A 24,196-nucleotide genomic window follows, 5' to 3' on the forward strand; every position below is an offset into this window, starting at 1 on the left:
TAAAACGTACAGTAGATATAAATTTATTCATTATACTTATTTTTCATATCAATGCATAAATGGCAATCAATTTCTAAAGAACAGTGATAACTGTGCTGTGATCCGCAACTTACGCAGCGTTACAGCGAGCCGAAACTACTTTCCTGTCAAATGAAACCAGCGTCCCCCATTTTACCATAGCTCCATTCAATCCTTATTTTAATCTATATGTAATTTGCCATATATTTTATAACCCATATATTTTATACAACAATATCTTCAGGATTATTTTCTGAGTCTTACTTGAACTAATTTATTTCAGGATACATGTAATGTAATTTGTTTCTTTTAACAACCATTTTACATATACGTTCTAGCAGAGACCATATAATACACTATATGGTCTCTGGTTCTAGCGACTAGTTATCGCCGAGGACCAATTATCGCCAATTCCCCGTTGTAGCGCGTACGTGATCGCATCTCATTTTACTTTTGCTTGTTTTCATTAGAAGAGAGATATATTTATCCGAAAATGGTGAAGAAGACTCTTGTGACCTTGCTCAAATACAACTTTAGAAAAGACATGCGGGCGGTGTCAAATGACTAATTCACGCCAAAATATAAATCAAACAACACGATGATGCACTTTCAGTTCTATAATTGGCTTCTATCTCTGTCATTTCTTCCCCAAAATACAATTCTGAAACCTATTTGAGCTATATTTCCAAAAATGCATAACCTGTATGTCGCGAAATCCATAGTACAATGGTGTACATGTAAAGATCGAATTTGATAAATATATTGTTTTTTTGTCAGTTTGTCAGACGACAATTGATAATAGCATTTCTTATTCATTTTAATGAATAAAAAGAATGAGTGCGATACCCGAGATAGAAAAAAATGTAATTTGTATAACTGAGGCGGTGCACGTGCTGTTAAGACGATGGCGATAACTGGTACACTAAGTCGATGGGAAAGTTCTATTTCCACTGTTTTGATTCCCTGATTATCGTAGCGTTATAACCGAAACAAACTGAAGCCCATTCCACGGATAGAAATAAGCACATGTGCTCATAGTTTCACAAAAATCAAAGTTATTGGTACAGTCAACTTTGTACACGGAATATGTCAGAAATAACATGAAACATGGCGATAGCTGGTCGTTAACCAGTGATTTAGGGCGAGATCTTCATTGGACTGATTTGACAGATCAAAAAGTAGTGATTACGTATATTAATTTGCAATGTATTTGAAATGTAGGAATATCAGTATGAATGTAATGAAATTTAGCAAAGCTGAAAGGTTTAAATGGTCTGATTATAATAGATTGTTCACAATATATAATAGATTAGCAATAAAAAATAAATGTTTATTACTTTATTGGAAACAAATTAATTGTCATCTGTTTAATGTGGAAAGTCTTACTATTAAAACTTTACCAACGTAGTGGCAATTGGCCAGGTTCGACTCCAGACTCCCTGATATGAAGTAGTGGTCAAGTTGACATGAGGATTGAAGAAACCTCACCTTATGCTGATGATTTAGGATAAACAAGTTTAACCTTATCCGTATTGCAATAAATATATGTAAAAACTTGAGTGTTTGGAAATTAGAATTGTTATGAAATAATATGACACTTTTGTGTAACTGTCATTAATATTTCTGATGTTACTATATAAGGAATTAATATCCTACATTTGTGAACAAATGCTATTTGGCTTCTACTATTTGTACAGATATCCATGCAGACACCCTTCGCATATCCTCAGACGAAGCCAGAACAAAGATACAATGCAGCCCATATCAGGACACGGTGCACTGTAGAAAAGGCCTTTGGAGTGCTAAAGTCAAAAGTCAGGTACATGTATATTATCAAGATTACATGTAACCAGTTTTTAGAAATGTAATAGCAAACCAGATAAGGGACAGTTCGGTTATTACAAAGAGCAGACATAGTCCATGAGCCAGACCAGATATTGGTACCACCTGGGGTGGCAAAATCTCAGTATGATTTTTTGAAAGTCATATATCCATAGATGAAAAAAAACCTTTGAAAGCAAACCTTTGATCACACCTTAGTGGTAGTAATCTCCACATAAAGGGGGACCCCAGAGTCGAATCCACGGGACTAGATTTCAGGGTAGGGGAAACCAGAAAGCAATAGTCATATGGTGAATTATGACCACTCAAAATGTTGGTAACATGATGCTCTACATGTTGGTATGTAATATAGGACTAATACAGTAAACGTGTAGGTCACCAGAGGTCAAAAGGTCACAACATTTGACCTCTGCTTAAAATATTATCACCTACCAGAAAATATATTGCAGATGCCACACCACTGGGACTTTCTTAACCTAAATGGGCTAGGATTGAAGCCAAGCAGAACCTAAGTCTGTTTAAAGTCTGATAAAAGGAACTTTATTGTCTTTTATGGTGTGGTACAGAACGGTTTTTGGTACATTTTAAAACGAATGTCATCATGCGCTAAAAAGATGTAAAATTGTATGAGGTTGGGCTGCTTGAAATAACATGAATTTATAACTCTCAACTCCAAATTATAAAGGCCATGTGCTAGATGTAGTCAGAAGTTGTTTTGAAGATACATTGTTCTGTTTTTTGGGCTCACAAGATTAAACTGAAGGTGTCAAATAGGTGTCAAATTGGATATGCTAACCGCAATAACATAAAATACAGTTATCTGTTGCATAATGAATATAAATATATTTGATACGATCACAAAATTAGACACAAAAACTATTTTTATCACATAAGTGTTAGAAACCTAAGTCTTGATTGTTGTAGACCGAAACAAGGATGGTCACATATGAGTCTTCATTTGTACACTGTTGATTACTCATCATCTTGACCATCATCAACATCACTTGCTTCAAATTCAACCTCGTCCTTAACTTGCCGAATGCTACATGTCTGTTCTGTGGTTCTGCGGTGAAGAGACGCAAGGAAGAAGCTGCCAAGATTCAGCTTCCCTTTTCTTTGCGCAAAACAGGTTGAACCGCAATTCACTTCTCAATAAGTGTCCTTGTGCTGTATAGACAGCACATTTGTGACTCTAGTGCCTTGAACAGTTGTGTTGAAACTTTTCAGCTTGTGCCTACGCAAGTCAATGTGTTGCTGTGTATGTCGCTGGTGAGTAGCCTGAGGGCTGAAACCTTTCCTCTTCCAGTGAAGCAGCTGACGGTATCACAGCTTGTAAACGGGATTGCCTAAAAGTCGGGCCGGGGCGGGCTAAGACGGGCCAAAGTTGTATTGCCTAATTACTCCATTATCGGCGACCATACCTCCATATCATTGATGCAACACACACACTTGACATTAATAAACAATCATCAACCAAGAACGTGCACCATATTAAGTGATTCGGAGTAACGTATCAAATACTTCTAGCTATCGTGATACAAATTTCCATCTGTCGGCATAGCATTTACATGTATAGGACAGTACTATATCTAAGTAAATACTACTTAATAGTGTCACTGTTCAACGTATTTAAAGCAGACACGTGGGTTAAAGCAGACCTCTTCTCCCCATACTCTCAACAGTCTCACAAATGTGTTTACATCTATAGAGTAGTATTATATCTACCTATATACCACTTTATAATGTCACAGTACATCGCATTGAAAGAAAACTGATCCGTTAAAGTCAAACACTTTTACTGTATTTTCTTAAGAAAATCTTTGCCAGAAGTGTTCGTTCCGACTTGACCTGGGCTGTCAAAATCAACTTTAAACACACAGATGTATCATCAAATGTGTTTACATCTCTAGATTTGTATTAAATCTACCCATATACCACTTTCTAATGTCTCAGGTCGCGGTATTTAAAGGAAACAAGGTGCTCAAAGTGGAGCCGTTTCCCCTCTGCATTCTCAACATAGTCTCTATCAGAAGTGTTTGGCTTGTGTTGGGTCCGACTTGGTCCGGGCTGTCAAAATCAACTTTTAAACACACAGATGTATCATCAAACGTGTTTACTACTATAGATTAGTATTATATCTGCCTTTATACTACTTTATAATGTCACAGATAGCGGTATTTAAAGAGAGTAAGGAGCTCAAAGTGAAGCCCTTTTCCCTCTACATTCTGAACATAGACTCTATCAGAAGTGTTTGGCTCAATTCTCATATTGTTTCCACATCATGATAATACACTTGTTTTAAAATAAACTTGTTATAATGTGCCTTCTCTGTATGTTGAATGTACTTGTGTGTTTTGCACTTATTGTATTTTGTAGTTTGTGATAGTGTAATATTGCCACTGTTTCTTCATGAAATGTTACGCAATACATATCTCATCTTCAACATCCTTGTTGTATGATAAGGGTTTGTTACAGTTGTGTACGGGGGCACGGTTGGCCAAAGTCGCCTTATGCGCTGCAATTCGCTTTGCACAGTGGTGTCACTCAGACACCTATGACAGTGTGTTCGAATCCCGGTTCGCCTCGATTATGTTGTCAGCACTATACCCGTGCTCATGGGTCTCACCAAAGTGGTGAACGTCTAATACCTGCATCACTTCGGGCTTTCCTTCCACATCAAGCTGACACGCCGTGATATAACTGGAATTATACTATTCAAAGCGGCGTTAAACCCAACTCACTCACTCACTACTCTTGTGTACGGTTCCGTTTGGTTAACTGGGTTTGTATTGTGATTACTTTCGGCTGAAATTTGAAGTATGTTTAGAAGAATGGTACTATGTTCAAGCCAAACATCGTGAATATAATCATGCAACCGAATTATTTTTCAGGAGAATAATTGGAAACTAAGGGCTAAACATGTTGATTTCCAGTGTATCCAGAAGCAAAGATCTTATACGGGTATATAATCTCTGCAGGAAGTTAAAACAACTGTCAATACAATAAACCATGCAGAACCATAAACCGCCGTATGAAACGGTATGAATCATATTTTACATACAGTGAACTACTTGAAACTGTGCTCAAATCTGCACAGCAAGCACCATACATGTGATTGTGAAGACAACTTATTACAAATATCTGATATCAAACCCGTTGTTTTACATGTGTTGTTTCTTGAACAAAGTGATGCTTCGCAGAAGTCTGCTATTTAATCGTGTTGAACAATAATTTGCAATAGTAGTGTGAAGGGAGAACGACCGAGTGCGCGTTACATGCTTGACCTTAATTCCTCCATGGAACCATTCTCGCTGACTGCCTGAATAACATACGATACATTGCAAAGGTAGAGCGCAAAAGAGCTATTCGGGTAAGGAAGATAATCACTCATTCTCAGTTATACAGCTTGAATAAGATACGATGTACAGCATTACAAGGTCACGCGTGATAAAACTCTATACTACGCATACAGCTAAAGGAGATAATCGCTCAATGTGCAAAGGGTAGATTTGTTAGTAAATTTATTGAACCTAATACAGTCGATTGATTTAATTTAATATCATAGATACAAATATGAAATTTTGGAGTCCTATAGTCACATGTTGTCGTTGTACAAAGGCATTGAAAACTGTTCATTGTCATGTCACATAAGGCCACAAGGGTGCGCTGAACTCGTGTAACCGCCCTTGGCAGCAATCACGGCTCAATCACCAGCTGTCAATATACAAAACAGAATATTACATCAAGATGACAGTTTTCATGTAAAGATTAAGTATTTCTAAGCAAATTAAAAATACATATATCTTAGATGCTTAGAAATACTTAATCGTTACATGGAAATTGCCAACTTGATGTATTATAAATGTATTGTATATTGACAGCGTGTGATTAATTGTTACCAGCTGGTCCAGCTGGGGTAGCAGACGACACACTTTCCAACAATGGGGAACAGGGTAAAAATATGAGTAGGCTGGTTATCATCGAGCAGACGACTCACCAGTCAAAGATGTATTGAAAAAACACACACTTAATTCCCAACCTTATCTAATGTTGATTCAACAATTTATCATATATCTAGCAGTGGGATATTCTGTTAATAATCTCTCATAATTCTATTGAATGGTTCTGTACATTCTATCAATGTTTATTTGTACAAAGCTGTTTTATGTATGCACAGAAGTGAGACATTAATAAATTATTGTCTGTCTGTCCACAATGTATACCGTACCATTAAACCGATTACACACAGGAGCTTCACAATGAGCTCCTTGTTTTCTTTAAATGCGGTGTTCTGTGACATTATAAAGGGGTATATGGGTAGATATAATACTAGTCTATATATGTAAACACATAAGATTATAGATTCGTGTGTTTAAAGTTGATTTTGACAGCCCTGGCCAAGTCTGACCCAACACAGACAAAACACTTCTGATAGAGACTATGTTGAGAATGTAGAGGGAAAAGGGCTGTGTTTTCTTTAACTACCGCAATATGAGACACTAAAGTGATATATACTTAGATATAATACTAGTCTTTAGATATAAAGAATGTTAGGAACTTTAGAAGTGCTAGGACAGTTCTTAACACATGTCGTGTCAGCCCTATGACATTCGCGAATATCCACTTCCAGAAAACATCCTGTGTTGGTTTAACATGAATTAGTAAAGGTTAATTAGGGATGCCCAACACGTTAATTAATGGAAGAAGAGTAGTCAAAACACTGTCGTTTCCTGCCCTGGACATCACACCCCCACACGCTATGTCGAAGAGAAACGTTCTCATCAAAGAAAACACACTGTCAAGACACTGACTTTTCTAAGAGGACTCACGGTATGTCGTAATAATTTTCAGTTTATTACATTGTTGAAGATGAATTATGATTCAAACTCAATTAAATGAGCAAAACTATACGTTTGTGGACATTTGCGATCTGCCTAGATATGCACGTTTCGTTTTATTATTCTGCAATCCATTTTAAGTATTACCCGCTGGCCCGGCCCGGCCCGACTTTTCTTGGCCTAACTTTTAGGCAATTGCCTTGTAAACACATGCAGACCCAGAAGGCCTGCAGATTTGTCAAGGCCTTGCGTGTCAGCAACTTTCTGGACGTCAACATATTCATGTCATGTCCTGGTTCCACACTTCATGTAAATTGAGGATGGTAGCTGTGATGGTAATGCCAAGCTAATAATATGGACATACTTATTGTATCAGACAAAATCACAACTGCAGTAAAGCCAGAATCAGTACAGAGCTTCGCATGAAGGAGGAGTCTGGTGTCTGCCTCTTCTTGGCTACATCTGAGGGCTTTAACATTGTTGACTGGCTCCACCGTTAGTCTTATGCAAGTCTACTTCTCCGTTCCTCTTCACTCCAGCCAGTAACAAGTACTTAAATCAGGTGTGCCTTGTTCTCTAGGTTCAGGAGGACATTCACTGTATGACCCATTGTTCGGGTGCAAGGGTCCTGAATGGTATTCCATACTGGGATCCTCTGTTGGCTCTCTCTGCATTTTTGATTGATTCTTCTTGATAAACATCAAACACCATGTCAGTATACCCACAGGATATTCCTTCTCGCAAGGCTTTGGGAACTTCAGTATACGACATATTTAGATCCGCAAATTACTTTGTACTTTGCAGTACGGTAATGTCTGCTGATGGCTCCAGGCTTCAGACTCAAACCTTTGGTGCCTCGTTGTGCCTTCTAGGTACAAGATATCGACAGTGTGACATCCAAAATTGGTGATGAAGATCATTCTGATCCTGGTAGAAATACTCTGCCAAAGATATAAACTCTGGAGTGCTAAGAGCTTCATAGAAGGTCTCCTGGCATCTTGTGAAAACACATTGATAATCTCTTTTATCTTTTTGGAGGCTTTCCATCAGTTAAACCAATTCCAAACAAGCCGTTGCAGTGCCTCATAGCAATGTGTGGAATCTAACAGCATGGTTGTATCTTCAACCATTAAGTACACCTTCAACAGAACCTTCAGCGATCACACCAGTTTCTATGCAGAGGTCTCTTAACCCAGTTTTTCTACCACACCTAACAGTGTGTATACTGTGTGAAATACGCCTAACCTAGGAACGATTCAGAGAATAGCTTCTTCTGTTTCAAAATATTTTCAGTGGCCTTTGCATACAATGCTTGGTCGCAAACCAAAACAATGCTCCCAAGGGCTAGTGACGTTCTGATCTTCTGGGACTGACAAAAAAAACCATGGACAGTGAGTGGAAAGCCAATCACAACTTTAACATGGACATGAATATTGAACCCTTTCAAGCTGCTCGCAGTCTGAATAATGCAACAGAGTTATCATCCATAGTAGGGTTTTCTTGTTCACCTCCTGTTTCAGTTCCATGTCGTCTACTTCAATGTTATCACGAGGTGGCGGACCAGCTCATACACAAGTATTGTAGATAGGAAGCTGCGACTTGGCAACCTTGATAGTCTCCATGCTTCTGTGTTGGTTCATTCAGGACCTCCTTCAAATGCTTTGGACCACTCACTTTTTGCTGCACTTTGATCCCATTCACTTAGTGTGATGTCCCTCCTCAACTTAGTGTCTCTTCAAGTCAGTCGATGTTATCACATTGTTACGCCAATGTTACTTGGACATTTGGTTGTATGCATCCTGGTAGTGTAACACCTTCTTCGCTCAGTGACAATTTATGAAGACATAGTGCTCTGTCAATCTCTTCAATTTGGGAGTATGAAACGCCATGTCAAATTCGTTTCAGAATGCGAATTAGTTTCACACACCCAGTGACTAATTTCGCCACATATGGCAGCAGGATTTGTTTTTGGAGTTTCGCCTTGACATACATTTTGCCATCACAATGTCCTACCCTATAGAGTCTGTGAATATGGTCTGATACAAGAATTGATGTGTTAGTGTCTCAAGTTAAAAGCATTTTCAAGAAGAGGTTTAATGATGCCGGAATGTAGGCAGATGCATTTTTCATTTCTGTTTATACTGTTGGCCAAGACATCTTATCCCTTGAATTCATTTCTAAGCATAACAAATAGATTCATCATCATTTTATCAAAATGAGAAGTGTTTTGCTTGGCAGCTAGGAGCTGTTCCTTCAACTTCTGGTTTTCTTTGACTAGCTCAGTCAATGTTTAGTTATCAGGATAATCCGATGGTTTGCTTTTCTCATCAGGTATCATATGGATACTCTTCAATTTGAGTATATGTTTGGTCAAGGTCGCACGAAACAGAGTCTATGGAAGCTGCCGCACTAGATTTGGCTTGTGGCGTCTTTCCAAGCTTAGTGTATAGCCAGAGCGATAGAAATCTCCTTCAGTAGCGACTTCAAAAACATTAACTGCTCCCTTTTGAAAAACAGAGAATAGAGTCCATAAAATAAAATGCCTCTCTTTAAATTTTGGTGGGATTGTAGGTCCAAGATGTTATGTTGTGAACTATTCATGGTTCCGAGTGCTTTTGATGATTATATATAAAAAAACCCCATAGAAATGTAGTCTCACATTCAGGAATAAAAAAACTTAAGTGCTTCTTGATATTTCATTTTTCTTTCAGATATGTCATGTTTGTGTGTCTGCAATCAGACAATTTAGAAAAAGATGGCCAAACTGAACCAAAACATTTCTCTTACCTATTAAGCTAAAAGTTAAATCTTGTAATATTCAGAATGTAACCTGGATATTACTTTCAAATGTTTATATTACTCTGACGATTGATATGTACAGTTATGAACAGGAAAGCATATGAAAAACAAAAATAAAAGAGGACTCAATATACAACCCTGACGTAAACCAGATGGGCAATCGATAAAATCAGTAACACCATAATCACTACGTACACATGACTTGATATTTGAATACATTGATTGTAGTATATTAAACATCTTCCCTTGTAGTCCAGCTTTTCTTAAACAACACCATAATTTATAACGATCAACTGTATCAAATGCCTTTTTAAAATCAATAAAAGCAACGTAAACCCTGTGTTTACGACGTGTTAGACATTTTTGAATTGCAGCATATAATGTAAAAATATGATCTATGGTTGAATATTTTTTTCTAAAACCAGCTTGAACTTCCGGTATCTTATCTCTCATATTCGCCCAGTTGGTAAGCCTGTCATTCAAAACAGAGGTAAAAATTCTCCCCAGAACACTCATTAATGAGATCCCCCTGTAATTGTCAGGGTTTCTCGGATCGCCTTTTTTATGTAGAAGGACTATTTCTGAACAAGACCAACTGCTTGGAAATATTTGATTATCAAAGCGTTTGTTGAAACATTTATGAAGAAATGGCATTATATCCAATTGGGAACATTTAAGCATTTCTATCAGCACTTGATCGGGCCCGGCAGATTTTCCTTTTTTTAACTTATTTATTGATGATGTAATTTCATGTTCAGTTATCGTAGAATTTAGTATGAATGCATTAATATCTGTAAACTGATTAGAACTGAGTTCATTTTCATCATCTAAGTGAGGAGAAAAAACATTGTCTTTTGCAAAAACCTCTCTAAAATGGCAAAGCCATTCTGCTTTCGTTATATGATTCTTCTGTCTGGGTTTGTTATTTAATGATCTTATCTGTTTCCAAAAGCTTTCAACTGATTTCTTACGTGAAATGGATTTAATTTTTCTGCATCAAATTTTATAATGATTTCTTTGTCTACAGTACACAATTCTGTTAGCGACTGTTCTTTGTGTTCTAAATCTCCCAAGTGCCCTACGTGTTTCTCGTTTCACTTGTCTACATTCTAGGCTTAGTGGTTTTTGATTGGCAAATTGTGAATTATGTCGTATTGTCTTTTTCATGCAGCTAGCAGAGTCTAATACAATGTCGACAAAGAGGCTAATTGCGTTTTCAATAGCATTATCAATTTCTTTAAGGACCATTTCTTTGTTTTCAGTAATATTATATCTGAGGTTATCAAAAAACAAACTGGAGTAATGATCATTCCATACAATTTTCTCAAATGCTTGTGGATCCATACATGAATCATTGTTGCACCTCTTACCCATATTTGGAAATTTACACATCAATTCTAATGGAAAGTGATCAGAATCAGATCGATCACCGACAGTGAACATATTGATAAACTGAAAAATAATCGTTCACACTAGATCCATGTTGGCTACTATAAGTAAATTCCCCATTAGTATCACCATATACACGTCCATTTACGATGTAAAGTTTAAAAACATAGCATAAATCCAACAACATTTGACCAAATCTATTTACAACTGTATCCTGTGAAGTACGATCCTCAACAGGGTCATCCTCCTCCTCAGGGAAAGGGGAGGTATGATTGAAGCTATCATCATTATTGCTAATATCAGGGTTATTTCTCTCACCTGTTCTCGCGTTCATATCTCCACAGATTAAATTATATGAATTTGAAAACATTTCATCATTATCTATTAAGAATTCTTCTACTTTTACAATGTTACCATTGGTGTTTACATGATTATAATAAGAAGACCCCATTGGAGGGATATAGGTACAAAACAATTTATATTATGAAATCTCAAGTAACGGTAAGCATGGTATACAGATGTATCCTGACATCCTTGAACTTCTTATGCTCCTTTTTGCCGATGATGTTATTTTACTATCTGACACTGTTATTGGTCTACAGAATCAGTTGAATGTATTAGATAAATATACTAAGGAATGGAATTTATCCGTAAATTTAGATAAGACAGAAATTATAGTATTCAGAAAAGGGGGTCCTTTAAATTTTAGGGAAAGATGGTACTTAAATGGACAACAAATTAATGTAGTTAATGGTTATAAGTATCTCGGCATAATGTTTAATTCAACACTAAATATGGACAAATGTGTATCTGACTTATCACTGCGAGGGAAACGAGCTTTACTTAATAAACTTGGAACTTGGAGTTATTACACCAAAAGTATTTTTCAAATTATTTGATACTCAAGTACAGCCAATTTTATTGTATGGATCTGAAGTTTGGGGTTACCGAAGATATGAATGTTTAGAAAGAATTCACCTACTGGCATGTAAAAGATTTCTTCGCGTTGGAATAGCAACACCCAATAATATGATATATGGAGAATGTGGAAGATACCCACTTTACATTAATTCGCAAATAAAGTGTTTAAAATATTGGTTTAATATCATCCGTATGCCAGAACATCGGCTTCCGAAAAAAGCTTATAACATGCTCTTTCATTTAGATAGTATCGGTAAGGTTACATGGGTATCGCATATTAGGACACTATTATTCTCACATGGGTATGGGTATATATGGCTTAACCAATCTGTTGGTGATCAACATTTATTTCTAAATGATTTTCGTAAAATAGCAATAAATATGTTCTATCAAGGGTGGCAATGCAACTTGGAAAACAGTTCACGTTATGATTTGTAAAGAACATTTAAGACTTTACTAGAGCCAGAAAAATATCTATCAGTTTTAACAAATAGTCACCTAAGAAATGTATATATTAAATACAGACTTGGCTTGTCAAAACTTATGATTAATTATGGACGGAATATATCACTTGAAAGAATACAAAGAATTTGTCCATTCTGTAACTCTGCTATAGAAGACGAAATACATTTTACCTTTGATTGTCATTATTATGCAGAATTACGTACTAAATATATACCAGAATATTTGTTATCTAAGACGAGTAGAATAGCGTTTGTTTCTATTTTGTCATCGAATGATGCCAATGTAATGTTTAAACTGTCTTTATTTGTAAAACATGGGATGGAACTACGAAATAACATGTTGAGCGGAAATTCAGAATTTTAATTACCTTACCCTAGAAAGTCCTCATGATTATCACCGATTGTTAAATGAATGTTATATTTTTATAATTTTTGTTGTATCTCCCAATCTGTAAATTTTCACCCACTGTATTTATCTGAACTTGTATATGGGCCGATGGCCTTTGATACAATAAACGTCTTTGACTTTGACTTGACTAACAGGAAAGCATACATACACATGTATATATGATACTATGCATGGTTCTACACTATATTAGTACAGATTAAAAAATGTGAATTTTATCCATGTTTCATGTACAAAAAGACAATGAAATTATTATTCATTCCAATTGTATTAATTTATATTATCTCATTTCTCTTTATTTGCAAAACTATAATTTAAGGAGTTTTGGACATTTAGCATAAATTAAGTTGTATGAATATTGTGTTTATGTTGTAATTGTTGAAATTAGTACATAATTTGTTACAATAACCAGAATTTAATAATAAGACATTTTCAGATGTCTCTATTTCTCCACCGGGTGTTTATGGTTTAATCCACAAAGGAGTGAAGCTGTCATTATGGCTACTTTCAAGCTGCACAACACCTGCATTGACAACAAGAGGAACAACTTCACCAGAGTAAAATGACACAGAAGTTGATCATGTTGATGTGGAAAACTATCCTTAAGCTAGGCAGTGTCAGGAGGAAGCAGATTACTGAAAGATTTACATAGGTTATAAGAAAGCAACACAATAGGCAACAATTGAATACATGTTTTTGTCTATTTTGATCACAGCTTAACAGCTGGGCAGTTCATGAAAAAATATATAGAAAATAACAAAAACCAAGGTTGTATTGAAAGCTATAATCTGCTGCAGGTAATTACATAAAGACAGATAAAGATTTAACTGTCTAAATACAAAATGCATATTATTCTTACTTAACATTTTACCTTTAAGACACCAGTCAGCTTGGGCGTTGGCACGGCTAGGAAGATAACATAGATTTGATAACTCGGGACTATCAGGAGATCTATTTCCTTGATTCATTAACAGATGTTGTAACAGTTCAAATTTGAATTTCTCCCGATCAAGCCTTTATCTCTCTGCAGCCAAGTGTTCATCTGATATGTTGAGCATCCTCTTATGAGGGCATCTGCTTTAGTTGTCTCCATATCAATTATTGAGGACCGCCCCTTATAATGAGGAACGTTTCGGAGTATGTGCTTGCGCCTTCATCAGGTGAATGTAAATTATTGAGGCAATGTGTTTTGGTGATGAAGGAGTAAGCATATACTCCGAAATGTTGTGTTCCTCATAATACAAGTTTACATCCATAAATTCTCTTCCTTATGATATGAATATCAAACAATAATGCTGGCATGATTAAAAAACAGTGTGTACAAAATATGTAACAATGTCATACCAAATGTTCTTTGTCTGGTTCTGTTCATCCTGATAGCCTTAGCTGTAACAATCAAGATATTTAAATGTTTATGTTAAAAGCGGCAATTTATCATTGCCAAAATAAAGATTTAATCATCAATGTATCATAAGCTAGATATCCTATACATAGTCATCAGATGATTTGCCATTAAGTATGATTTTATATTAATATTGATTTTCACTATTAAGTGTCCTAATCAGATAGTCTTGAAATAAAATCCTTTAAAGGAAATTAAATTTATATAACACACAGTAAACTACGTTTATAACGAACATGTTGATAACGACCTGACGGATATAACCTATTTTTTGGTCCCGACTATTCACTGTTTATACTTGTATATATGCTTATAACGAAATACGTTTATATGGAACTAACTTCAGTGTCCCTTTAAGTTCGTTATAACCGTAGTTTACTGTACTTTGAATTACAGATCAATCAAAGGTGCTGGTGTTGGGCCGCCACCTATTTTGGACGATTCTTTGCGGACACTAGATTCTTAATTGACAAATTACAACCAATTTATTCAATTGTATATGCATTTTGTGAAAACATATATAGTCGTTAGGTATAAAAAAAATAATATGTTTGGTACCAAACTCTGAACAGAAACTGGAATGGTACCTTCAGTGACGATTCGAGATACCCAAACATTCGACATACCCTACCATTTCGCAGGCAATAATTAATAACAGCTGTGACAAAATTTGTACAGTGCGCCTGTATTACGTGAAGTATTAACAGAACAAGGTATTTTGTTTGTTTGTTGTTTTACGCCTCATGCGGAAGTACTCCAGCTGAATGACAACAGTCTGTAAATAATCGAGCCTGGACCAGACAATCCAGTAATAGACATTATGAGCATCAATCTACGCATTTGGGATATGATGACATGCCTCGAGATAACGCTATATATGTGAATCTTGAAGTCGACGTATGCGGTCAGATTTATATGTATTTGACTAGGGAGGCGGTCGGGACCGGTGAAAAGGTTGTAAATATCGGTACGTTCGAGATAACGGATCTCGAGATAACGAAGTCTGACTGTATCTCCAGTTTGGCTTTTCAGCGAAAGTAGCTGGTACCACTACTCACAGCCCCTCACAGCTGACAGAATGGTATGTCTATAAATGGAACTGGTCTCGGCTGCATAGGTTCTCCGCCTGTTGCAAACAAAGAAAACACAACAACGCATGAAGTCATTCTGCACACTAACGCCTGACTTAGTATTGATTTTTTTTCATACTGTTCCAATCTGATGAAAATAGGTTCATTAAAATGTATGTCCAAACATTGCATACGATTGGTGGAACTGATACTCTCACCACATATACGTACCTGCCATGCATGTTATATGTACACCTTTCCTTTACTCTTTGCAAAGCGTATCACTGATAAACATGTTTACTTCAACTGTCTTCGTAATTAATTACAGTCTAATTGCTTATGTTTACAGCACAGGTCGGATGTGCTATGTTAAGAGATTGCCCGGGTTTGAAGACAAGCGAGTGACTGACCATGTGATGTGGACGGAACAGAACATGACCAGCCGGTTGAAGTGTGCTGCCAGATGTAACCAACATAACCTGGCCGAGATGTGTGGCTACAACCAAAACACAGGAGTCTGTGTAGCCTACAATGCCACGTTCACAGACCCGTCAAGCGTCATCTATTATGACGACAGTGGATACAGAATGTACTCTCTCTGCCCAGGTAACAAATAATTTATTTTCTTGTTTTGATTATCTTTTCTGACCACAGATTGACTTCACACATTGTACCCATGTCTAAAGTCGAACCCGATTTCGGCATGACAGGCGAACTGTTTATCCACTAGGCTTTCAAAAGAACTCTTACAAATATGTTCTCGGTATATCATTTTTTTAAATGAATTTAGTTTTGTAATAAATCACACTGTCTTGTCATAAGCTTTTAAATGATATGTCACAAGCGGAACACATTTCAATTAACATATTGTATATTTTTGAAAGTGTGTATTAATTACTAATTTATTTAGAGTCAAATTAATATATTTCCCCTCGATGGATGCACCAAGGCTTTTAGTATAGTGTTCACTGATGTTGTCAGAGTACAAAACAGCTGGAGTTATTTCTGTTGCAATTTGTTTAAGGTCAAACTCTATTGGGTTAATGTTTTCTTGTCATGCACAATGTAAGTTTGATTTCGCTTCAATATGAACATAATTATCAAAATAATTTTGTGCGATGGAATATGTATACTTTGGAGAATATGTTTTAAAGTGTCTTATCCGTCTGTACCATCAACTTACTGCCATCAGCCCCCTGCAGTTCTACAATAATCCGTGCCAAGCCTGTCCCCTCAAAAATCCACATGGTTACTGTTAACGGATGGGGAAAGGGAAGGTCCCCTTGTCCAGTTAAATAATGTCTAGCATGTTGAGAATGAGTAGCCTTGCTGTGGCTTCAAACATTTATGAACTATTTAGCAAGCTATGATATATAGATATACACTATAATTCCGTTTTCTGTCATCTTTATATATCAGTTTAAACCCACTTATTGTGGGAATATTATATGTAATATATCTATATAAGTTATCTATCATGAACATAAAATACTAAGCAAGTCTACGCTCATACCCCCCCCCCCCCCCCCTATTCCACCAGGCGGTTGGTACCTATATTAAATGTTCCTCATGAAAACTGTAAATCAAGAAATTAGTCACCAAACTGGCCTAAAATGTGTCATGAAATTTATGCGAGTAGGCCTGCCTTTGAATTGTAAAAGCTAATCAAAAGCTACGGCAAGACTGTAGACTTTGAATTCCATGATGGAAGTATTGAATGATGAAAGTTCGATTGAAAACTATCGTTTGCTATCTTCACAAACCTAAGTTCAACTGTTGATCTAACATGCCATATTGCTTTGGCAATTCGTAAATCTAGTTTGGCTACTTATACCTAACTTTTGGTTCATTGCCATTGGATACCTTTAGTTCAGTGAAAACGACACTAACGCTGCCCAGTATTTTCAAAATACAAAATCATCAAAAGTCACCAGTTCTCCACAAGAACGATCTGTATAGCAAGTTTCATCTAGAACTATTCACTATTCAACGGTTTTGGAGTTCTAAAATGTATAGTCCCTGTGCTTAGAAGTAAGCTTTCGGTTGTTTTTGCAATGCATCTTAGAATTGTGTGACGTCTGCAAGACTAGCTAGTGCCATATGGTAATAATCAATGACCAGTTGTCCATCACCGACTAGCCTGAGTTAAAAGAAAACAAGTCTGCTCACATTTGGGCATCTTCCGGGGGCAAGGGCGTGAACTGACTATAAAAGTCCAGTTCCCACCCTTGCCGAACTAGGCTGGAATTTCCGGGCACGATCGTAGCACCACCAGTGGCTTTTACGAGTTATATCCCTTCTATGTCCCTCCTATTGACCAATAAGATTCCATCTCTCATATCACTTGCATTTGCTTCAAACAAAATGGCGGCGCCCAGTCAAGACGATCTGATCGATATTCAAGATCACTATTGTAATAGATGCAAATGCGAACTGGACTTTTATAGTCAATCGCCCTCGCCTTGGGAGGATGAGCGGGCGCAGGATTGAGCAGGATATGTTTATCCTTTCCGCAAATAGCTGGTGTCATCAATAATTTTCAGTGATCCATTCATATTATTTTAATCACTATTTTGCCTTTTGCTCTCTTTGGGATCTGACTCGATAAATAAAAATTCTCTCCCTTGACGTTTTGAATTTACTGATAATAGATAACTTATTAACAACAAATTAGAATATATTCAACATATCTGATAAATCCAGATGCCAAATGACCTGCTTTAGATGTAATTTTTTAAAAGCGAAACCCTAAAGTGACGACAGATATAGGAAGAGAGCGATAATAACAAGTTTACCTCCATGTAAGTTTATAAATATAACGTCACATTAACATTATCTCAGCCATGTAATGGCGAAAACCAATGATAGATTTCGTTTTCATAGGACATCAGAACAATTAAGAATTGAACGTCAGTTTGGATGGTTTCATTGAAGTGTGAACGATTTACATGCGCTGGTCAGCTCCGAGGTTCTCACAGTTTAACCAGCGCTTTCAAATCGTTCAACTTCAATGAACCCATCCAAACTGACGTTCAATTTTTATAATTTCATCCTTTGTAGTTTACTGGTCTCGTAACAATGTTTGCTTAAATTTGAAGTCCAATGGTTTCGCCGAAGAACATTGCAACAATGTTATTTTGTCGGTATTTGCCGGCTCTCGATCACATACGTTTCCCAACGTCAGGATGTGTTATATTTGGAGTTTGGGATTTGTCGCGTGTGCTGTAATACTTTACTTAGCTGGTGTATCTTGTCACCTGAGATGAACCTACTATGTGACCTGATGCCAGCTTAATTTCTGTGCCCCCTCACTCCTCATGTGCCGCCGCTTCTCGGCCTAGAATGCACGGAGAAGGTTGGCCAACTCAGGAACAGGTAAAACAGGTTGGCAAGTTTTTTGGGTTTTGTTTACATTTATGTTTCTTTCCTTACCCTTTTATGTTTTATGGTTCCTCAAAATCTTAGGTTTTTTTCCCCGATACGATAGTGGATCGGGTTTTAGTTTGGGATTGATCAGGAGCAGTCGCGTTTGCTCTGTGTCAGCGGCCTCGTCTGAGCAGGGTTCTACATTGTTTTCATTGTTGCTAGATTCCTGTCATTTCCGAAAACAAGGCATCAAAGTCAATGTCGCTCAATAAATCAATTTCGTTCACCTCAGTAATTTTACAGAATATATTTTCTTCACTTGCGTTATTAGTATCACTTTTTTTATGTTCCCCAATCCTTTGCATCAATATTTACATTTAATACCATTCGAATACAGGCTATAGACACCAGTAGTTAGAGCTAGACCACGTAATTGAGGATTCCGGGGACAGCACCTCTGCAACACGTGTACCTGCATGATTTCTCAGGAGGATTTACCTCATTATCCTTGATACTGGTGTTGTAGACAACACTAAACATATACTGAACCGCAAAAGAAACGTTACCCCAAGCAACATTGCATGAAAAGTTGTCATTTAAATATTTGGGTAATTTTTGTCAAAGTTTCTAAAATATTTAACATTACCTTTTCCTGGAAAAATTTGATGATAAAAAAACAAAACAGATGGCAATAAAACCGATCGCCCAAACGCATCACGACAACGGCAATGGTAACCCGATGCACGTGAGTTCCGTGCAAATTGAAATGCACATGCGTTCCCCGATTTCTTGCCCTATAAAACTCCACTCAGATCGGATAACATTCATTCGTTATTGAATTGCCACCACATGCGAAGATTGACAAGAAATCAGCGACACGAAGCCCTTGGACGATTGCAAGCTGGACAAACCGCCCGACAAGTAGCCAATGCATTTCAAGTCAACGTAAGGACCATATACAGGCTCCAGCAACGGTACCAGACCACAAACACTACAGATGGCCGACCACGTAGTGGAAGACCAAGGGTCACCACCCGACGTCAGGAACGTCAGACTGTGCGACATCATCTTCAAGATCGCTTTGTTACTGCTGCGGAAACTGTTCGACAGACCATGGGGACACACCAGCGACACATTAGTGCTGACACCTTGCGTCGACAATTGACGAGCAGACACCTCCACTGTTACAGGCCTAATCGAGGACCCATTTTGATACCACGTCATCGCCCGGACCGTCTGCAGTGGTCAGCACAGCACCAGCATTGGCGCCACCAGTAGTGGAGAAGAGTCTGGTTGAAACGAGCCGTTACTGTATCTCAACAGCAGAGAGAGAGAGAGAGAGAGAGAGAGAGAGAGAGAGAGAGAGAGAGAGAGAGAGAGAGAGAGAGAGAGAGAGAGAGAGAGAGAGAGAGAGAGAGAGAGAGAGAGAGAGAGAGAGAGAGAGAGAGAGAGAGACGCCCTGGGGAATGTTATTCGCATGCTTGTGTTGCTGAGGGAGACTCGTGGGTTGGTCCGAGCATCATGGTGTGGGGTGGAATTGGTCTTGCGCAAAGGGACGGCCCTGTGGTCTTTCAGAACATGGGTCCAAGGAGAGGCAATGGTGTCACAGCAGCTCGGTACATTGATCAAGTCTTGAGACCACACGCCATACCTCATTTGGCACGTCGCCGCAACAACGGGTTTCAGCATGATAACGCCCGTGCCCACATGCGAGAGCTACAAGAGACATCTTCCAGCAGAATGGCATCAGAACCATGCAGTGGCCTGCCCTCAGTCCCGATTTAAATCCATTGAGCACCTGTGGCACGAGATTCAAAGACGTTGGTTAATTGGTTTGTTGTTTAACGCCGCACTCAGCAATATTCCAGCTATATGACGGCGGTCTGTAAATAATCGAGTCTGGACCAGACTCTACACCTAGCCCAATCGAACCGCCGTCATATAGCTGGAATATTGCTGAGTGCGGCGTTAAACAACAAACAAACCAACAACCAACCAAATCCTTCTGTACAACATCCTTAAGACTGAAGTCTTTTCATCCTTGGCAATGCTCACCCGCGCTGGTGCATCCTGTCAATGCAGGTGCGGGTTGGTTTGTTTGTTGATTTGTTTGTTGTTTAACGCCACACCCGTTTCAGCTATTTGACGGCGGTCTGTAAATAATCGAGTCTGGACCAGGCAATCCAGTGACTATCGATCCACGCAATTGGGATCGATGACATGCATCAACCAAGTCAGCGAGCCTGAACACCCGATCCCGTTAGTCGCCTTTTACGACAAGCATAGTCACCTTTTACGGCAAGCATAGGTCGCAGAAGAACTACCCCCCCCCCCCCCCCCCCCCCCACACACACACACACCCATCCCCACCCCACCCCCGAAATCTTTACGGATCAGTCAGGCGTTCCTCAGAGTGTGGGCTTAAGTGCCTGTGGCCTTCATCAACCGCCTCATCCATTCCATGTATCGACGTTGCATGACAGTCATCAATGCACATGGCGGACACACGAGATACTGACTTATGATGCCATTTTCTCAGAGACTAGTGTTGTGTTTCACTTTAAGATCATTTGACACTTTAATTTCAACCTTGATGATCAGTTTTGCCAAGTTTCATCTTTTTAATATGTCTCAAAGTATGTTTACAGTGTTTGGGCAAATAAGGTTTCTCATATATCTATCCATTGCGACGTTTCTTTTGCGGTTCAGTATATATTAAAATGTTAAGATATGCAATGCATTTACCTCAGCGTTTGTCTAGTGCAGTGACTGTTCCAGGCGGTCCTGCGTTGGGTACTTGCAAGACATCTGCTGATTGCCTGGTGGCCAACTCCTTCTGTGTGGAGGGAGAGTGTATCTGTGACATGATGTTCGTCTTCTCTCAGGCTCAAGGTGGATGCATTCAACGTATGTACTTACCTTTTTTATATACAAATAAACAATGAATTGAAGTCATTGTAGTTACGCCCCATTATACCAGCATTGCGCAAACGAATTTCCTTTTTTCTTTAAGCGTTCTTTTCTTACGGTTCCACTCAGTATGTAAACCAATCTTCAGTAACAAAAACAACAAACTAGACCAATAAGTGAGTGAGTGAGTGAGTGAGTGAGTGAGTGAGTGAGTGAGTGAGTGAGTGAGTGGGTGGGTGGGTGGGTGAGTGAGTGAGTGAGTGAGTGAAAGGGTATGTGGGTGGGTGGGTGAGTGAGTGAGTGGGTGAGTGAGTGGGTGAGTGAGTGGGAGAGTGAGTGGGTGAGTGAGTGAAAATAGGTTTCATTTCAATTTCATTTCGGAAGCGTGTGGCCAATATTTGAACACGAGCAATTCTTTGATGTTCAAAGGACATGTAGAATAAGATTATAGAATCATGTGTTAAAATAATCAATATGTTTGCTCATAGTTAGATTGTGTCATGAATTTGAAATTTGTCTTTTTGCACTCATTTTAGCAATACTTGAACATACCAATCTTTCAAAGATTCTCGTAGCTTTAACATTTCAATTGGCAAATATGAACCTGTATCCAACTTCGTCCTTTAGACTCAGCAGTGTTTGCCAGGACTTTGCATATAAATCTCATCCTCATGTCTCTTCATTTCAAATATACTTACAGGTGTTAATAGAAGCTCATTGATGTTCGTAATAATGTGTTTCTTTTGTATAAGATATAACGTAACATTGTTATATACATGCTCAACATCGCATAATATTCAGACCTTCACAGAAACAAATTCTCATAGACAAGATGATACGGTATTTTGATAGTTGGTTGGTTTGTTGTTTAGCGCCGCACTCAGCAATACTCCAGCTATATGACAGAGCCGAATCAAATGATTTTCTGTCCGGGATAAAAGCCTCAGAGTGTTGAATCTGTTATGACCTATTCTAATGCTTATGTCAGTATACAAATATTAAATACTGAAGTATTGTTCCAAAACTTTCAGTCGTCCATTATGGTGCTAGACCCGACATGGGTACAATGTGTGAAGCCCATTTCTGGTGTCCCCCGCCGTGATATTGCTGGAATATTGCTAAAAGCGGCGTAAAACCATACTCACTCACTCACTATGGTGCTAGATGTATTATTGTGAGTTCTAACTTACACAACGGCTTAGTTTCGGTGAAATATGTGCTTGTCACAAAGGTACCTAGTGACCGCTGTCAGAGTGAGTGAGTGAGTTGGGTTTAACGCCGCTTTTAACAGTATTCCAGTTGTATCACGGCGCGTCAGCTTAATGTGGGAGGAAAGCCCGAAGTGATGCAGGTCTCAGACGTTTACCACTTCGGTGAAACCCACGAGCACGGGTATGGTGCTGACAAACCTAGAAACATGATCGGGGCGAACCGGGATTCGAACCCACAATCATAGGTTTCTGGCATGCCCAAGGGACGCAACTCTGCACAGCGCATCGTGGCGCCTCCGCTGTCACAACTCGAACAGGGTCAGTTGTGTTACATCAAAGGTTATGATGGTCAGGCAAATTGTACAGTTTCTTACAAGACGGCTACTGGCCAAACAGACACGAGTAGCTATATTCGTTAACCAATAACGATACTTTTCCTTCCAGACTGCTCTCACTACGGTACAACGTTCACCAGGTATGTGGGGTATATCTTACGTCAGCATAACGATATTAAGGTGGAATCCATCCCGGAGAAAGACTGCCAAGCGGCTTGCATCAGCGAGACAAGCATACTGTGTAAGACCGTTGACTACAATCCAACATCAAAAAATTGCTTCCTGAGTTCAACAGGATGGAGTGACGCCCCGGCCATATCAAGGGCTGCTGACACGAGATATAACGTACACATCCGACATTGTGATGTTTGAATACATTTAAAAAGGAAATCAGGACGTAAGTGTTTTTTGTCAAACAATGAATATAGAAGCCGCCGTTATTATATGTTAGTTGGGCGTGTAACATTTCAAGCTTCAAACATCTTCGTCCTTAAACTGTTGCTTTGTGTTGTTGTAATATGATATTACTTATTTTGTGATGTACAAAATAAAATGTCAACGCCAGGGAATAAGCAGTCTCGATTATTAAACGAAAGAGATTCCATTTGGCGTTAAAGGAAAGATGGTAAAAATAATCGTTAAGTGAATGGATAACAGAACATCCGTGATGACACCAACTGTTCGCAAAAAGGGTAAGAATGTACGGTGGCCCATAAGGGACATGGAGTCTGTTTTTCAATATTTTGATGTTTCACTTACTTTTATAGTAAGCTTTTGCAAATTAACAAAATTGTCATACAAATATTTGATCAGTCATGTATAAAAACAACCGAAAACATGGAAAATGTACTTTCAAGTAGCTACTGAGTAACTAAAATGTCAAGCGAAAATGTCAAAAACTAAAATGAAAATGTCAAAAACAAAAGCGAAAATGTCAAAAACTATAATGAAACCACAGAAAACTATTTTCACCGCGGTGGAAAGTTTTCTGTATTTTCATTTTAGTTTTCATATATGACCAACTCGAGCACATTTATCAATCGCCTATTGTGAGCAAATGGAAGATAGCTTCGCCATAAATAGCAAAGAACAACGAATCACGAGGCGTAGCTAATTTCACGATAAAAACATTGTTCTGGCATGACGTCATTTCTGGAGATTCAAACATACGCAACTTGATGACGTCGTAAAGTGGACGACGTTATATTTTAGGGGTATGTGTCTG

The 24,196-nt window shown here is 38.2% G+C and overlaps 1 protein-coding gene across 1 annotated transcript; it reads left to right on the forward strand.

Annotated features, from left to right (window-relative positions):
* The first annotated feature begins 13,174 nt into the window (after positions 1 to 13,174).
* LOC139461543 (uncharacterized) lies at positions 13,175 to 23,343 on the forward strand. The gene is made up of 5 exons (XM_071243026.1): positions 13,175 to 13,234; positions 15,099 to 15,160; positions 15,427 to 15,755; positions 21,294 to 21,422; positions 23,081 to 23,343. Exons 1-5 carry the CDS (start codon positions 13,175 to 13,177, stop codon positions 23,341 to 23,343), a joined length of 843 nt encoding a protein of 280 aa, XP_071099127.1.
* Positions 23,344 to 24,196: the final 853 nt, after the last annotated feature.

The sequence above is a fragment of the Haliotis cracherodii genome, unplaced genomic scaffold (assembly GCF_022045235.1).
Source record: "Haliotis cracherodii isolate W230 unplaced genomic scaffold, xgHalCrac1.p SCAF_15, whole genome shotgun sequence".
NCBI lineage: Eukaryota > Metazoa > Mollusca > Gastropoda > Lepetellida > Haliotidae > Haliotis > Haliotis cracherodii.

What these genes read in the sequence shown, in the direction of transcription:
- LOC139461543 (XM_071243026.1), top strand. Translation starts at nt 13,175, where the DNA reads ATGGCTACTTTCAAGCTGCACAACACCTGCATTGACAACAAGAGGAAC. An exon ending in AATGTACTCTCTCTGCCCAG is followed by an intron (nt 15,756 to 21,293) that starts GTAACAAATAAT and finishes TGACTGTTCCAG; the next exon opens with GCGGTCCTGCGTTGGGTACT. An exon ending in TCAAGGTGGATGCATTCAAC is followed by an intron (nt 21,423 to 23,080) that starts GTATGTACTTAC and finishes TTTTCCTTCCAG; the next exon opens with ACTGCTCTCACTACGGTACA.